The 19176-nt window shown below is 32.3% G+C and overlaps 1 protein-coding gene across 1 annotated transcript in view; it reads right to left on the bottom strand.

The window, feature by feature from the left end:
- The window catches only part of Ascc3 (activating signal cointegrator 1 complex subunit 3), a 232900-nt gene that overhangs the window by 110504 nt on the left and 103220 nt on the right, over positions 1 to 19176 (bottom strand). Inside the window, exons 15-20 of the mRNA XM_070010685.1 lie at positions 13237 to 13428; positions 12696 to 12920; positions 8095 to 8214; positions 4539 to 4703; positions 2707 to 2793; positions 1738 to 1914 (exon numbers count right to left, since the gene is read on the bottom strand). Of these exons, the coding sequence (XP_069866786.1) occupies positions 1738 to 1914; positions 2707 to 2793; positions 4539 to 4703; positions 8095 to 8214; positions 12696 to 12920; positions 13237 to 13428 (966 nt within the window). The remainder of the gene's footprint in view (positions 1 to 1737; positions 1915 to 2706; positions 2794 to 4538; positions 4704 to 8094; positions 8215 to 12695; positions 12921 to 13236; positions 13429 to 19176) is intronic.

The raw sequence follows: 19176 nt of genomic DNA, 5'->3' as shown, positions 1-19176 counted from the left end.
AAAGAGAATATGTAAATCTTTTCATTGTTCCTATATTCACTTTATATAATTTGTAAAATTATCATCTGGATTCTTAGTTACATTGATGAAATTGCTGTATTCATTCAAATGGTTTATTAATAAATCAGTTCATTTTTGTAAATAATTTACATTTCAGCTATTTCAAAGTACTGCTGAGAATTTGTGGCTCTTAAAAATTCACTTATTTAACATATATTTCCTATATGGTCTATGAGCAAAATAAAAATGTGCCAATAAAATAATTACATATTCATATTATTTTGCTTTTAAATAGGTTAGCCCTCCATAATAATCACATAATAAAAGTAAATGCTTGAGAGATTAAAAAAATGTAAAAATGCTTAGAGAAGAAACCTGCAATTTGAAAAATAAATGGGGGGATAAAATAACATATTTAGTTCACATAAGGAGAAACTGAATGTAAAAATGCAAACATTATTTATATTTTGTACCACAACCTCTTTTCTTGTGCCAGTACTGCGGTTTGAACTCAAAGCCTTGTGCTTGTTTCTCTAACTGGCAAGGCTGACACTCTAGCAATATGAGGCATGCCTCTAGCTCAACTGGTTATTTTAGAAGTAGAATCTCCAGGACTTTTCTTTTTTCTTTTTTTTTTTTATTGTGAAAATACCGTACAGAAGGGTTACAATTACATGGGCAAGATGATGAGTACATTTCTTATCAAGCATTGTTGCCTCCTCCTTTGTTTCCCCTTCCCATCCCTCCCCCGACCCAGCCAAAGTTGTAAAGTTCATTTTTCAACATAACATCTTGTACATCTCATTGTTGCAATGGGTCTACCTGTATCCCTATTTAAACAATTTGTTTTTTCCCTTCCCCTCCACAAATTATACCAACATCAAACACAGTAAAAACAGGGGTTATACCATGGGGGAGGGACATACACAGCAACAAAGTAATTATCTTATGAATATGTTAGAAACAATCACAAGAAAGAAAAAACATTTGAATCCTTATATTGCAGCATTATTTACCATAGCTAAGATATGGAACCAATCCAGATGTCCCTCAGTAGATGAATGGATCAAGAAAATGTGGTATATATACACAATGGAATTCTATGCCTCCATCAGAAAGAATGACATTGCCCCAGTCGTTAGGAAATGGAAAGACTGGGAAAAAATCATATTAAGTGAAGTAAGCCAGGCCTGAAGAAACATAGGTCCCATGGTTTTCCTTATTTGCAATTACTAGTATATGTCTGAGACAAGCAGAAATGGTCAGATAAGTTGATGTTAGGCGAAATGAACCTCTCCAGGACTTTTCTACTTGGGCTGGCTTCAAATTGTGATCCTATGGATCTCAGCCTACTCAGATCCTACCTACTAGTATTACAGAAATGCACAATTAGTGCCTCGCCTACAGCATTTTAAACAGAATTTTACATTCAATGAAAATATTTTTCTTTCATTCTTTTTTTAAGTATCAACAGAGAAGATTGCATTTTTTTAAACAAAGAACTAGCATACTAATTAGAGACATAGTTATTAATCCTTAATTAAAAGTAAATCTGTTCCAATGCAAACCACCGTCAAATCCTGATTTATGAGTACAGACTGAGAAGTACAAATGAACAGAACTAGTTCTAAGATAAAATAGTAGTTTGGTAGCATTTCACAAAACAATGCATTCATGAATTGACTTCTCAGTCTCTGAAGAGAAATGAAAAAAGTAGGAAGGGAGTAAGATTCTTACCTGTGCAACATATGCTGAATCTGATATGAGTGAGAAACTGTCCATCTCCCCTCGGCTGATGTAAGTTTGCAGTAAGATGTTAATTTTCCCATAACTATTTTCTACTCCTCCAGGAGCTGATAGTTCACAGAAATTGTTTAATAAGGCATCTAGTTCCTCTATTTCCTCCTCTCTGACCTAGAGGAGATAACATTTTCGTAACAATATGATCTGATTTGTTGAAAATTTCATATTTAAAAAAACCATAATGTATGTTTTAAAGTTTCTATTAAGTATGACATACTTCCTTTTGTATAAGTAAAGCCTAGAATTTTCCCTTAGGAAGTTACAAAATATAATAAAACCATCTTGAAGCTGGTATATTTACAATTTGATTATTTTATCACCAATATCCAACTTGCCATGAAAATCTGATATGATAGAAAAATTAAATTATCTCACTTCATTATCCTTCAATTGATATCTCATTTTTTATTGGCCCAGAGTCAAAACTCTGCCCAACTGGATTAGGAAAAACTTTATTATCTTTAAATGTATTCAGTGCAGTCATATATTTATATGGTATAATATATTTATAGCTTAAATCTATGAAGTACTATGTATCAAAGCACTGAATTTTCCATTGTTAATATTAAATTATGAGTATAGAAATATTTAGACCTAACTTTGAATCATACATGTATTTTAAATTTTATTAGGAATAAGCCAGCATACTATATTATTCAATACTTTCACTACTGAAAAACTTATATAAATTATTTGATTTGGAGTAAATGCAAAAAATGATATCACGTATAGAACAGTATATATAATATTCTAGGATAGTAGATATTATTGATAATAGAACATTGCTGATGTCAAAAGTATTGTGTCATTTAGTTTGTAACCAGTAACAAAATTTAATTATAAGCTTCTATTAATGAATGGACTGGACTATACACCTCTGATTAAAACTTCTAATAGTATTACCTTAATTTGATCAAATTCTTCAGCTTTGGAGACGATAGCGAAGATGTCACCTTCTGTTTTGTGAGCATCAAAGAGTTCATTGAAAGTCTACCAAAGTAAGTGTAATATTTGATTAAAATTTAAAGTCTAACAATTATAAATGTCATACAAATCACATACACTTAAACACAGGCCTAGACAATGTACACAGTTATGCACACAACGTAGTATCCTTGTTGTATAAACATCAATCATCACATTCATCAGAGGCTGAAAAGCACTCCTAAATCATAGTGGAGAACCTTCAGAAATAAAAAGATAAAAAGATAACTATTAATTGAAACTTAGATAGATATTTAGATATTAGATATCTAATAATTTTTTGGTCTTTGCTTTGAGCATGATTAACCAGTTCTAAGCTGATGATATATCATAGAAATCTCAGAGGGGAAAAAAACTACAAAATATGTAACACAAGGATTCTAATAAATAGTGAGAGCATATGGAAAATCATGAAACTAACATATAAAAGTCAGACAAAGGTAAAACAGGAATAGAATTCTGGAGAAAAGTCACAACAACAGCAAAACCTGACAATAGGTCTAGCATGAAGTTTGGCAGCATTACGCTAAGAAGTTAGAAAAATGAGAAAACTTACGTAATGGAAAAAAAAGGTAGATGTTGAATAGGTGATAGAATGCAAAGTGTTGGGTGGAGAACCACCTGATAACAGTTGTAAGGTAACATATGTTAAATTTTCTTTTTATTTATAAAAATAGTAGTGCTATGAAAATAAATATAAGATCTATGTTGGAAAAATATGGAAAAATAGTAAGTACATAGAGATATTTTCTAAAACCTACTATATGTATAAGTAACCATTAAATGGGCTTAAAACCTAGATATCATGTAATTTTCATATCAAATATGGATTTTTTTGAGAAATCTCATTTGAAGGTTCTATAGAAATGATTTGTATTTTGTCATTTTAAATACAATTGTTAAGTACTAAAGTAAAAATGAAAATATCAAAAATGTTAAAAATATGGTGATACAAATAGAATAAAGAAAGTTCACCTTAACTACGATCTCTTTCTTGAAAACTGAGTCTTCTCATAGATGATCACATATTGGTAGTGACATGTATGTAAACATACATGGCACCTCATCATACACAGGGTGACTTTTGTGTGTAAGTCGGTACTAAGATTTTAACTCAGGGATTCATACTTGCTAGACAAGTGTTCTATTATTTGACTTTACATCCCAGACCACAAATAACATTTTAATATCAACTTCTAAGCTGGATAGGGTGGCACATGCCTGTAATTCCAGCACTCGGGAGACAGACAGAAAGATCATTTAAACACAAGAAAAGTAAAAGAATAACAAAAAGCAAAAGTTCAAGCTGTAATTGTGTGAACAAAATTATCCTTGAACATTTCTTAAATTATTCAAAACTAGGTTGATCTTGTATTTTTATACTGTCTTCAACTCATCTTCAGTGTTTCTTAATAACATGAAATTGTTTGACTCTTTATTCAAGAATGTCATTACGCAATCACCTGCTACTTAAAATCAATGAGGCATTCATTCCTTGAGACATACCAATATGCTTCAATGGTTTCAGGTGTGGGAGTTTCTAAGTCTTGGGATATTGTCATTCAAAATGATAGAGGGCTCTTACTAGGTACAGTCATATTTTCCTCTTGTTATTGAGCATATACTGCTGAATTTATATAGTTTGAATTCATTCTATTACCTGCTTTTGCTATTTTGCATTATTAACATATTTTGAAGTTAGACATATTGGCATCTAAGAAGAAACATGTTATATTTGATCAGCATAATACCTCAATAGTGTTGTATTTGATATAAAAGTGGCTGGCAGTTCTGCCCAAATCAGTTGAGGAAAAATATCCAGTTCGTTCTTCAAAGCGAATCATCTGAGCCTTGTCAAGTTTTCGTCCAACTTCAATGACTAACTGTTCTCGATGCTTTCTTAATGTTGGGTCAATCTATAGGAAAGAAATACAAACATTTGAATTCTTTAGAGTCATCATATGCAGATGTACATATTCATAAAGATTATATTTTATTTCTTACAAGTTTTAGACCATTTCTTAGTTTTTTATGTTTGAAAAGTGTCACCTACTCCCTCATTTTCTCCCAATTTTTCCCTTTCTGGTCCCCTTTCCCTCCAAATTGTATAGCTCATATCCGACACAGTGTCTAGTGAGTATCACTGCTGAATTGATTTACCCTTTGTCCCACCATTTCCATTTCAGTGTTTCCCCTTCCCCAAATCAGATAAACAAGTTAAAGAGTACAGAATTAACAACTGGGACAAAAGGGAATAAGCCAAAGAAAAACAAACAAAAATAACTACAAACAGTACAACAAAACACCCCCTCTTGTTTCCATATCTTAGGAGTTCATTTTGGTAAGTATCATTTTGATATGATCATAAACACGTAGCTATTAAGCCCTTGTGATCCTCTCCTAAGAATATCCTCCTTTGGTCTCATTGTAATGTCACCCCTTTTAAAATTAGAAAAACATTTCATTAAAGAGCATCTGAAAAATTCACTAAATTACCAATCTCACATTGTCTTCAGATACCAATGATCGATCTCTTTTTTTTTTGTCAGTCATGGGGCTTGATCTCTGGGCCTGGGTGCTGTCCCTCAGCTCTTCAGCTCAAGGCAAGCACTCTACCGCCTGAGCCACAGTGCCACTTCTAGTTTTCTAGTGGTTTACTGGAGATAAGACTGACTTTCCTGCCCGGGCTAGCTTTGAACTGTGATCCTCAGATCTCAGCCTCTTGAGTAGCTAGGATCACCGCGTAAGCCACTGGTACCTGGCTATCAATACTTTTAATTATGAAATTCTCATATGGACTTATAATATTTCAAATTGTAAGTATTGGAAATCAGATATAAGAAAAAAGTATCAGCTGGGCTATGGTAGCTCAAGGCCAACATGGTAGAAAATCTGCCAGATTCCTACTCTAAAATAATCAGTAAAAAGTTGGGCTGAAAGTACGGCTCAGGTGCCAAGTAAATTCAAAGCCCTAAGTTCAAAGTTCCAGTACCATAGAGGAACAGAAAGAGGCAGAGAGGAAGATGGAGAGAAAGGGAGAGAAAAAGAAAGAAACATGCTGCTAAACTAAACAAGAATTTTAAATAATTAAACTACACTCATATTTTATTAGTCAATTGTAGAAGTGATGTCAAGAATGTTTTTTCCTCACAACTCAAGATGCATACAAGAAATACAAAGATATCCATTTCAAAGAATAATTCTATTGTTCTAATACTTTCATAATTGCTGCTGGAAAAATAAATTTTTCCTACAATAAAAATAGAAATAAAAGATGAAGTTGTTAATTAAGTTTTGTATAATTTTGAAACTATTATTTGTATTAGTCTATTTCTAATAAGAAATTATAATACTTCATATAACTTATAATAAATATTCTTGTTGCCATGACCTATATGTATGTAAAAATATTATGTACAGACATATACTCCTATGAGTGTACATGTGTCAAATCTTTAAGACTAATTTCTAGTTATGAGCAATATGGTAAAATAGGTAAAATAGGTCCTTTTATGAGGAGTAAATAAAACACAAAACACTTTAGAAATCTATTGTTAACACATTTTATCATTTATTTTATAAAAGCTAAAAAAGCTAAAATCAGAAATGTGCCTTTGAGAATAATATCAACAAATATAAACTTAAAAATATTTATGTGATACCCTGTTTGTATCAGGTTTTGTTTTGAAAAACATTTTTTAAAATTATAAATTACAAACCTATTAATGTTAAAGTACTGGATCTGTGTTCATTCATAAGACTTTTGATGAATTGATAAAATCCAAACAGTTTTGTTTGGACATGGAAGGCACATCTATAATCTCGGCATTTGAGAGGCTGAAGCAGGAAGATTTTGTTTAAGATTAGCCTGGGCTGCATGGGAAGAACCTTTCTCAAGATAAACAGATAAATAGACAGAAAGATAGAAAAACAAATATATAAAAATTTAAAGGATGAATATTCTCAATTGTAAAGGTAGTAATCTATGTACGCTAAAAGAAAAATAAATCACTTCATATTGGGAAATAGCACAAAACTCTTTCTCTGTACCGTTGAGCTACATAAAATTGACTCCTGAGAATAACCTAATATTAAACAGTAATATGTATGTTTATTTTATTCCAAGATTTAGATGACTTAGTACATGAAAACATATGTTGTATTTTATTTTTCTGTAACCCTTTCATAATATTTTTTTACTATCTAACAATATCCATATATATTTCTTTTTTTTGGGGGGGGGTCCAGTCGTGGGGCCTGAACTCTGGGCCTGGGTGCTGTCCCTCAGCTCTTCAGCTCAAGGCTAGCACTCTACCACTTGAGCCACAAAGCCACTTCCGGCTTTTTTCCTTTTGCTTATGTGGTGCTGAGGAATCGAACCCAGGGCCTCAGGCATGCAAGGCAAGCGCTCTACCACTGATCCACCTTCCCAGCCCAATGTCCATATATTTTTAATGAGAATATTCAACATGAGACTTTAAAACAGGTAAGGTTATTGGATATCATACACCTATGTTTCATAACAGATTATATGGGCTATAAAATAATATATCCATTAACATTAAATGGAAAAAATTGTAATTTTGAGTTTAGTATCAATAATTTTGATCTAACACAAGTGACTATCCACAGGCTAGTGGTGAACTAGTGTTCTCATTAAGGCAAAACCAGATTTTATCTGTAATTAGGAAGCATTTACAGTTTATAGGCAGAGACCTAAAGGAAAGACAGATCATACAGAATCTGTAAGCCACATGGGCCAAAACAACTACAAAGTTTGTAGAAAGAGTGATGATCATGTGGATCTAATTCTCAGTCTATGTATCTGCACTCAATCCTGAAACTGATCTCAACCTCTAAACTGTTAAGATAATAATTCATTAATGCCTACTTCAGTTCAAAATAAGGAATGAAAAAGGACCTGATAACAGAATGTAACATTAAGACTATAATAAAAAATTGTTTCTTTCTTAATATCTGGTTTATTCTAACATTGTATTTACCATAGTTTAAAAAGTCAAAGCATATTAAATAGAAGTATATGTGAAAATGTGGATAATAAAATAAATATGACCTTATTAGTATCTATGGGAAGAGAGATTTAAATAAGTAAAATAATTACAGGGGGCCAATTTATTTTTCCTTACTGTTTTCTAAAAATGATTAAATATCTTTATTTTTCATCCCAGTGTCTAACTCCTTTCAGATGAGGCAACAGTAGCAAATATTTATCTTCACATCACGAAAAGATTACAAAACCCAAAATATAGGTTGAGTTGTTTTTCTTCTAATAAATGAGTTTTCTACCTGATAAGCTTTGTGACTGATGCCATATACTAATGGATTTGCTCTCATCCGCACATAGAGGTAAGTGTAACTTATCCACTTCACTGCCTCTTCCACATTAGTGACTGTTCCCAGAGCAATCTGCAAATCAGAAATACAGAAATTAATGTGTTATAGGCAAACATGAACATTACAGCAAAGATCACTTTGTCACAAGTTTTTACTTCTCTAATTTAAATCAGTTCTGTCTTGCATAACTGAAAATAACACCTTAGAAATACCATCTTTTAAAACTGAACTTTGAAAAATTATGGTACCTAATTATTTTTCCCTATATAAAGTCTAATTCTACAAAGCTTTAAGCACATTCTTGGAATGTCAGGTTTTTTTTTGTTTTCCTATCATTTCATTCACTTAATTTAATTTTACTGAAAGTTTAAAATCTTAAAGTGTACTAGAATAAAGCTAACAATATATCAGTATTTTTACCCTTCTTTAGTCTGATTCTATACCTGGTCACTGCCAAAATACCAGTAGATACATTATCTTTTGCCTCTAAAGATACATTTATAGGATTGATAGTATAAATACAATGAAAAATACAATATTTCTATATAGAAACAATGTAGACTTTACTGATATATATATATGTATTACTATACATGTCTTAAAGTCCTACTACAGAACAATTGTAATCAGGTATTTGTATATTTAAACTATGATAAGCACTAGATGATTCCTTAGATTAAATCCGGAAAAGAAATGCAAAGTTCAGTATAGCATTTTCATGCAGCCTAGTGATATATTAAATAAAACAAAAGGATAATGATTTAAAATAGTAATAGATAACTGTAATAGAAGAATTATTGGACAATAATATTAATTTTAATGAGGTGCTTTATTAGCAATGGATCTATAGAAAATAGCAAATATCTTTCAGTAAACATGTTTGTCCTGCTTTATATATTCTAATTTGTGAAACCTGGTAGATGTATTTTTCTTCCTGGACTCTCGAATGAAAAATGCATTGTCTACTGTTTTTAGCCAAGAAAAAAGATGTTTGAATTTAAGGAGAAAAAAGGAAGAAAAATGCCATGAATACTAGTATGAAAGTAAATAAAAATCTTTATAGCTACTTTAGTTGCTCTAAATTTCAAGTTTTATGTAACTAACATTATGAAATATGTGAACTGCAGATGAGCTGGGGTTATAGCTCAGTGGTAGAGTTTGTGCTTAATATGAGTTCAACTCCTGGGTTCAATCTCTAGAACCCAAAATATCCAAACCAAACCAAGAGAAGATAAAAACAAACAATAATCCATCTGTGAAAAATAAGATGAGACAGAGCAGCTGGGATGTAGCTCAGTGAAAAACTAAAGAGATAGAGCAACATATAATTATCATTATAGTGTATTACAGTATTTATTATTTAAAGACAAAAGACCAATGTTTAAGAAAAGACACAAGATTCTGTCTATTTAATCCTAAATTTCTACTTGTTTTATTTACAAATGAGTAAGCCATCCAAAATACAAGTAAATGTGTAAATTTACTAAAATATAAGCCATAAGTTTTCCACAAAATGAAGAGCAGCAAGAATCAGACTTCAGACGATTTAGCAGTTGTGTAACATTTCCTAAAGATATATAGACAGGAGAGTCAAACAACTTCTATTCTGCTTAGGTAAATGAAAATATTTGATAAAATAGCTAAAAATCTAAATTTTTCCTATGTGCTAATCTAGTATGTGACAAAAAATTGTTATGTGTATATGAAATGTTAGATCTTTATTCCCTTACGATCTTATGCTGTAATTTTTATAGTGATCTGTATTCTCTGACTTCATCATTATTTAAAAATAATGTCACACAGTTTCAAAGAAAAGAATATAAAGGATAAAATAAGGTTGTTCTACTTTTTTGTTTTGCATAACAATTAGCCAGTTAAATACAGTTTTTTTCCCTACAATTTTGGCTCATTTTATTTTTATTATTATCTTTAAGTAGTTGTACAAAGGTGTTTCCATTTTACAAAGCAGTTTATGAATTCAATATATCTTGATCAATGTCACTTTGTTCAATATTCTCATCCATCCCTCCCTTCGCTCTTCTTAATTTTTTAAGATATACACTGGATTTTTGTTTACACTTTCCCTCTTTTCCTCTTCATTCAACTTGCTCTAATTTTCAAAATCAATGTTGGCTAAGTTAAATATTACCCACTGCTACTAGGAATAGAATTAAAAGAAAGAAGGAAGCAGTACCAAAGATTAGATCAAGTAATGAAAGTCTTCTAATCATCCTTGAAGAGAGAAAATTATCCAGAAAAATAAATGTAAATTTATGATGGCATGATTTATTTTGAGGCTAATCCTTGAATGCCATCTAGTGACAAAAAACCCCCAAAATTTCCTTGTAAATATCTGCTGTCACCTAGTGGTTACTTAACACAGGAACCTTTTATTTAAAAAAAGTATTTTTTCATAATATACGTGAAATTTATTGTCAATAACCATATAGCAAGTCAGCTATAAGCCTACATACCACATAAAATCCAATGTATATGATAATGACCCCAGAGTGGTCTCTGGCCTAAAGAAGACTCTTAGTCATGGAGGTGAAACATGAAACCAATTAAGATGATGTGTATGAACCCAATAGCTATAGGGCCTAGCATGGAATGCGTATTTAAATAGTTTTAAAGAAAACTCATGACACAAAAGTGGCTTTATGCTGTATTAAAGAATATAAAATATCCTCCACATTTTACGAGTTAGAAACACAATTCGAGTTAGAAATACAACTAAAGTATCAATTCATATCTAACTCATCTATCCAAACTTAAGGTTTTCTTGTTTATTTGTGTTGTATATAAAGTGGTTGAAAACCTGTAAAAAGAAACTAAGTAAATTTATAATCATAAGTATGTAGTACAAATAAGTATATGGCTATGTATATTTATATAAAAATTGTTATAGGGGATTTATGGAAAGCATTTATTTATCCAATTAAGATTTCAATGTAGGCTGTGAGGATGAATGAGCTGAGGAAATATCACAGCAAGTGATGCCATACCACAGCTTTGCACTGATTGGGCACAGATATTTTCAGAACAATCCAGGGAGAGTAACCTTATTTTATGAATGCAACAATTTGCACTTAGCAAGTGAAGTGAGGAATAGCTTTTCAGGGCAGACCTGTGCTGGGGAGTAACCTTTCTTGTCCTGACAGTGGGGAGCCAAATGTATCTTATCCTTCTGCTGGATGCTTCTGTAGAAATTAAACATTATTTCCCAACATCACTGCACTGCATCTTTGTGTCTTTGTCTTCCCTTTTGGATTATGTGTTTGCTAGCAGAAGACGTGCATTGTGAGTGCCTTTTGTTGTTGTTCTCTAAAAAGACATAAGTGAAATCTCTATAAGCTGTTTAAGAAGTACTTGATAGGGCTGGGAAGGTAGCTCAGTGGTAAGAGTTCTTGCCTCGTGTGCATGAGGCCCTGGGTTCAATTCCTCTGAATCACATAAGCAGAAAATGCTAGAAGTGGTGCTGTGGCTCAAATGGTAGAGTGCTAGCCTTGAGCTGAAGAGCTGAGGGACTGCGCCCAGGCCCTGAGTTCTGGCCTCATGACTGGCAAAAAAAAAAAAAGGAAAAAAAGAAGTAACTTGATATAGGACTTGCATACTATAAGTAGGATATAATTGTAAATATTATATATACTTACTTCAGGTTTATATTCTACTTAATTTCAAAAATTAAGTCAACATTAAAGAAAGGATTTGAAAGTTGTAAAATACAGAATGATAAATAAAATGTCATGAAAACAATGAAACTTCATTTGAATGATATGTATATGTATGTATATATATATATATATATATATATATATATATATATATATATATACACTTTAAATTACAAAAATGTTTATTTTCTTAACCAGTTAAGATGCCACCTTGGCTTCTGAGATACGTTATTTAAATCTTAAAGTCACACACACATGTACACACACACACACACACACACACACACACACACACACACACACACACACACACACACACACACACACACATATACACAAATTATACTCTAGCCCAATTTAAGAAATCATAGTTTAATGACAATGCTCCTCGTGAAGACTAAAATGTACTTGTGACTTTAAAGTATCACTATCCCACAATACTGTGAAATTTATGTAATCATTTAATCTCAATTAAAAATTATTAAACAAAAAAGAAATCATAATTTATGTAGCTAAGATATTCAAATGACTTACTGTAAAGGAGCTATATGAACCTTGTATGTCTTTAAGACTTCACTTAAAACTTTATAAAAGTGAAATAAAGATATTCATTACCATTATTGCTGTTTTCCTCATTTGTATTATCTGGGTTGGATTTTGGTTTATAACAAAACCTCATAGATTAAAAATATCATTAAAGAGATGAGGTCTTGTTGGTCTTTGCATCAACATTTATCCTGCTGACAATTAACCAACCATAATGACAGACTAGTTTCTCTTATGCATGAAATACAATGCATTCCTAAATGCTGCAAAACGGCAACCAATTCAAATTTTATTTTATGATTCTATTTTGACCTTTTATTCATGAGAACTTACCTCTGCATTTAGGTTATCTGCAAGGCTTTCCAGAAACTGACTCTCAATTGGGTTTTGTTGAGTGAGCAAAGTCAGGTAATGGCTGAGTTTATCATGTGTTGTTATAATGATTCCTTCTCCAAATTTGTCAAATTGTGGTCGTCCAGCTCGGCCAAATATCTGCATGACATCTAAAATTCCAAGGTCAACAAAGGAGCCTCTTTTTGCAGCATATATTTGTGTTCCCTAGATGAGAAAAAGTTAATAAAATTTACATAAACACACACAAATATAATCCTGAAGTGCTGAATAGTGAAATTGGGCAAATATGGCAAGATCTCAAAAGTGTACTTTAACTAATCCCTTCATCATCTGTGATAGAGTTAAATTTCTCAATATAAACTGGATTTTTACTGAGGAAAATAATTCTGGTCTTGCATAAAGATAACATTTAAAGTCAATGCAACCAACCATACCAAAGTATTTTTCTAAAGAAATCAATCCAGTGGTTTCTTTTAAAACACACACACAAATCCATGTGCAAAGGAAAGTAAGCCCCTACCTTAATAATAACAGCATGAGCAGGAAGATTGACACCCCAGGCTAACGTGGCAGTACAGACCAGGACTTTTATATGCCCATTAGAAAACAAGTTTTCAACTAAATTTCTGTCCTGCCGAAGCATTCCTGCATGATGAATACTAAAACCATCTGGGAATAATTCTCGAACTTGCTTATTTCTTGACTTCTGTACCTAGAGTAGGCATTAATAAAACATAAAAGTATTATTTAGTATGTAAAAATAATTATTATTTAACATATCTGTTAAATTAATATAAAGTTATTTTTAAGATATGATTCTTAGTTTATAATGTTTTATATAAAACACATTTAAAAGTTTTCTGTTATGTATCCTAAAAGTAGACAATAAAACATGATGCAAAATTAGAATCAAAGTGAACAGCTTCTCTCCATTTAGTTGCCCCTTCTTGCAATCAATCAATCAATCAATCAATCAATCAATCAATGTTACCTGCTTCTTACCTTTCCAAAAATATTACCCTAGAAATAACCATAAATGTGTGTCATAAACTTTTAAAAAAAAGCTTTAAGTAGTTGAACAGAGGGGTTTAATTCAACATGTCAGCATATGAGACAATCCATCTTAATCAATTCTCATCCATCTCTTCCAAACCTCCAACACCCTTGGTGTGTCAGGACTTTTAAGAGGAATGGCTATAAAAAATAATCCTATCTTTAATTTCACACATTGGCCTAATTTTACCATCTCTAATTTCACAGTACCAATTATAATGTTTAACTGGGAGACTTTCCCTTTTGATTTTACTGAGATACCCTATGGCTCTCTTTGGCCTTTCCTCATTTTAATGAACCAACTCTCTTCACCTCAGGTGGTGTTCATGGAGATTTTGATGGGAACATACTGATCATGTCTTTTCTTTTTAATTTAAATTTTGTTGTAAAGGTGATATAAAGAGGGATGACAGTTACATAGGTCAGGTAATCAGTATATTTCTTTTTCAACAGTGCTACCCTCTCTCTTATTTTCTTCCACTTTTTCCCCTCCTAAGTCCCTCTTCCCTCCCAAGTTGTATAGATCATTTCTAACAGTGTCTTGTGAATATCACAGCTGAATTGGTTTACCCTTTGTCCCACTATTTCTGATTCCCCTTCCCCTCCCCAAATCAGATAAACTTATATACAAGACAAAGCATAAAAAATACAAACCAGTGACAAAAAGGAATAGACCAAGTGGGGGAGGGTGTGGAAGAAAAAAGACTGCGAGCTGTACAATAAAAACCTTTTGTTTGTTTCCATTTCTTGGAATTTTGATAGCTTTGTTTTATATGGTCATATGCACATAGCTTTGGAGCCACTGTGATCCTCTCCTAATAATATCCTCCTTTGTTCTCACTGTGTGAATGCTTAGAGTGCTGTTTATATAAACACAATTATATATTACATAATTATATAATTATCACAATATAATTCTATGCTTCCATCAGAAAGAATATTACCCCATTCATAAGGAAATGGGAAGACTTGGAAAAATTATAATAAGCAAAGTAAGCTAGACCCAAAGAAACATAGACTGCATGTTTTCCCTCATTTGTAATAACTAGAATATGTATATAATTTACAAGTAAATCCAATGGATAGTAAAAGACAAATAATTATATATATATACATATATATGTGTGTGTGTGTGTATATATATATATATATATATATATATATATATAGTTATTTATGAAATGCATTTGTTCAGGTATATGTTCTTTAGTTTTACCTGAGTGCAGACATGTGATTTGGTACACTTATCTGCAATCTGTGTTAAGTGTCATAGCAGATCTTACTGAAAATTCACTGGTACCTACTATATATTAGAAAAAATATTCTGCAAAATTAAATATTATAGATTAACGTTATATAAAATGTTTCTGTAGACAAAGCTTTTATTTTCTATCTCTTTCTATATATCTATTGCTGAAAATCCTCAACAATTTAAGAGTTTTTAAAGTTTTATTCATTTTTTAAAATAAATGTTATATTGGCAAGGAATGAGATTTTCAAGAAACTAGAGTTCTAATCCAGATTGCCACAATGACACAACTTTTTTTTTATGCCAATCCTGGGATTTGAACTCAGGGCCTGGACGCTGTACCTGAGCTTTTGTGCTTAAGACTAGCACTATAACACTTGAGCCACAGTTACGCTTCGGCATTTTTGGTTGTTAACTGGAGATAACAGTCTCACTGACTTTCCTTCCTACTCTGGCTTCAAACTGTAATCCTCAGATTTCAGCCTCCTGAGTAGCTGGGATTTCAGGTATGAGCCACCAATGCATAGCTTAAGTCACAACTTCAAATTACTAAATTAAAAATAGCTAACTAGAAAGTGCTATAAGAAAACAGTACTTCATGAAATGTACAATTATAAGACTATAATAGATTAGCAAACTCCCCCATCTAGTGGCCAAGCAGATAAATAGCAATGCTTTCATTTTGAGCTTATATTAGAGTTGTCAATTTTTTCTTTTCTTTTCTTTTCTTTTTTTTTCGGCTGTGGGGCTTGAACTCTGGGCTTGGGTGCTGTCCCTGCACTCTTCAGCTCAAGGCCAGGGCTCTACTGCTCAAGCCATAGCGCCACTTCCGAGCTTATTAGAATCCACAACAAAACACATACTTAATGATTGTCTTCTTCAAGTTTAAAAAAGTGCATTCTTATTTTACTTTTGTACACTGTAATCAGCCTGTAAAATCATTTTACAGTACACTGAACAAGTTCCTGCATTTGGATCATACTGTGTTTGTCTTAATTTGTTTAGACTGTATACAATACTGCTGGTCTGCTTAAAGCAACTTTTATGAACACAAGAAAACTTTAGCATAAAGTCTATTATAGAATATTTGCTAAGAAATTAATTACAAATTAATATGTCTTCTCTAATGTTCAAGAGTAGACACCTCAAGACAATAAAAGAACAAACTAAAAACTATTGCCTAGAGCTGTCCTGTGATTTCACATGGTTGCCCTCTGTGGACCACATACACTGGAATATTATTTTATATGGGGTTATTTTATATGGGGATAATGGCACAGAAAGAAATTAAAAACAGGAAGCTTATAACTACCTTAAGAATTTTCTCTGAAGTCAGCAAGTGGATCAGGAGTATTGATACCGTGCTGACAAGGTAGGTTGACATGCAACCAGATGCCATGGACACCAAGATTTTGTATAGACATGGTCTTTGTGAGAAATTAAGAAGCACTTAACAGGCAGTTATTTCTATTTTAATATTCTGTGTATTGTTTACAGATATGTGACTGTGACCACAATCTTGTTGGTTATTCTTAATTATCTTTGAATCTGAATATCACATTTCTAGTCTGGTCTAGTTCATAATGTAAGTACACTACAATCTTCGGGATGAGGCTTAAGGAATACACACAAAAAAATCATAGGCTTAAATGATTATATAACAAAATTAACTATTTTCACTATTTATTTCACTATTTATTTATATTATGGTTTTAAATATTTATAAATATTTATCAAGTTTGAAACTATTGCCAGGATATCAAACAGATGCTTCATACTGAAATGAAAACATATCAACCCTCCCCACAAGACAAACAAACCATCAACAACCAGATAACCCTGTGCTACTTCTTTATAACAAGCACTCATCTTTAACCTTTTATTTTTTGTCATATCAAAACTGTTACATAGGGTTGGGGTGGGGGAAGTAGCTCAGTATAGAACATTTGCCAAGCATGTATAAAGCCCTGGGTTAGATCTCTAATCCCCCCACTCTTCCTACTCTCTCAAAGAAAGAGATAGAGAGAAAGAGAGGGAAAAAAGGATACTATATAAATTGAATCTAATAATGTATAAGCTTTTTGGACCAGTTTCTTTCACACAGCTTAAATTGCTGAAATGTCTTTAAGACCCACCCAAGTTTCTGAATACATTAGTGTTTCATTCCTTTCTATTATTGAGTAGCACTCATTGGTATGGATGGCTATATCACAGTTCGGTAATCTAATTTCAAATTGACTGGCATTTGGATTACTTCCAATTTGGGTATTCATAAGCCAAGTTTCTAGGATACATATGTTTCTGTGTGTGTGCACATGCATGTGCAACAGAGAAAAAGGAAGACTGAGAGAATATAATTTCATTTCTCTAGTAAATAGCAATACTGGAGCTGTTATATGGTTATATGGTAAATGTATGTTAAACTTTACAGAGTGGCTGTAATACTTCACATTTACATCCGTAATGATGAGAATTCCAGTGGCTTCATGCTTTACTGTAGAATATCACATTTTAAATTGTAATTGTCACAGACCTGGATCATGTTTTAATTTACATTTCCCTAGGTGAGGTTAAAAGCCTTTCTGTGTTTTTTGATGAGCTTATTTAGTTGCCCCTCAAATTAATCTAATAAACAAAAGATTAAGGATCAAATTTTTTCCAGAAAGATATTTGCAGAAAGATATATATATATTTTTTTGTATTTCATTGTTGCCACCTCCTTTGTTTCTCTTCCAATTTCCTCCCCCCCCCACCAAAGTTGTAAAGTTTGTTTTTCGACATAACGTCTTGTACATCTCATTGTTGCAATTTATCTATTCAGAAGACAACTGGATAATCTGAGATTATTTCATGTCAAGAAACCTCATATTCATTGTTTTATTTATACTAAATTATGTGCATCCTTTTTGTGTGTTAATATGTGTGCATGTGCTGGTACCAGTGCTTGAACTCAGTTCCTGTGTTCTTGCTTGGCTTTTCACTTATGGCTGGGCTATGTATCTAGCTAGCTAGCTAGCTATAGATATTATAAATAACTAGATATTCTATAGTTATCGGGATAGATATTCTATATCTATCTTTATATAAAGATTTTACAACATTTAATATAGATTCATTTCTTATATATTATCTTTTTCTTTTTGGTCAGTCACAGGTCTTGAACTCTGGGCCTGGGCGCTGTCCCTCAACTCTTCAGCTAGCATTCTACCACTTGAGCCACAGCATCACTTCTGGTTTTCTGGTGGTTAATTGGAGATAAGAGTCTCACAGATTTTCTTCCCCAGGCTGGCTTTGCACAGCGATCCTCAGATCTCAGCCTCTTGAGTAGTTAGGATTACAGGCGTGAGCCACTGGTGCCTGGCTTATATATATATATATATATATATATATATATATATATATATATATATATATATATATATATATATATATATATATCAAAGCTCCTTTAGAGTTGTAGGTAAGCTCCCTTCTCCAAACTAGAACGCTCTTTTGATACACTAGACTCCACCATATGCTTACGCTCCATCTCTAATTATCAGAGGCATCTCAAACTCAGCATTACGCTCCATCTCTAATTATCAGAGGCATCTCAAACTCAGCATTACGCTCCATCTCTAATTATCAGAGGCATCTTAAACTCAGCATGTCCTAATAAACACATGACCTCCCTCCAAACGGATCCCAATCTACCATTCTCCTCTTTTTGTGACCAAGCTACCCTCTCAGCAATGTAAAGTAGTCAGACACCTTTTAGAAATCAGAAACTTCCTAATCTTTCTTCCAAATCCTCCATATTCCATGAACCAATTCCAAATGATATTTTCCAAATATTTCCCAATATATTCACATTTCTAGCTGGTTTCCCAAGATATGGATTTATTTTACAAACAAAACAATGATCATGTTATTCCCTGTGGCTATCTGCTACTGCATTATTCTCCACATTTTAATCACTTTGACTCCCTGTCTCTTAATTTCCTTAAGTGTGAGAATGACTTTCTAATGCCAGGGCACTGGCCACTGTCAACTGATGTACCACACATTCAAAATTCAGTTTACTTTCTTTTCTTTTTTTTAATTTCTTACATTAGTTATATAAGGGGAGATTTCATTGTTACCCCACACATTTATGCTGCATTTCAACCAACCAATCTT

This window comes from Dipodomys merriami, unplaced genomic scaffold, assembly GCF_024711535.1.
Source record: "Dipodomys merriami isolate MVZ:Mamm:240054 unplaced genomic scaffold, mDipMer1.0.p SCAF_8, whole genome shotgun sequence".
NCBI classification, from domain to species: domain Eukaryota; kingdom Metazoa; phylum Chordata; class Mammalia; order Rodentia; family Heteromyidae; genus Dipodomys; species Dipodomys merriami.
This window is presented reverse-complemented; position numbering and strand designations above follow the sequence as displayed.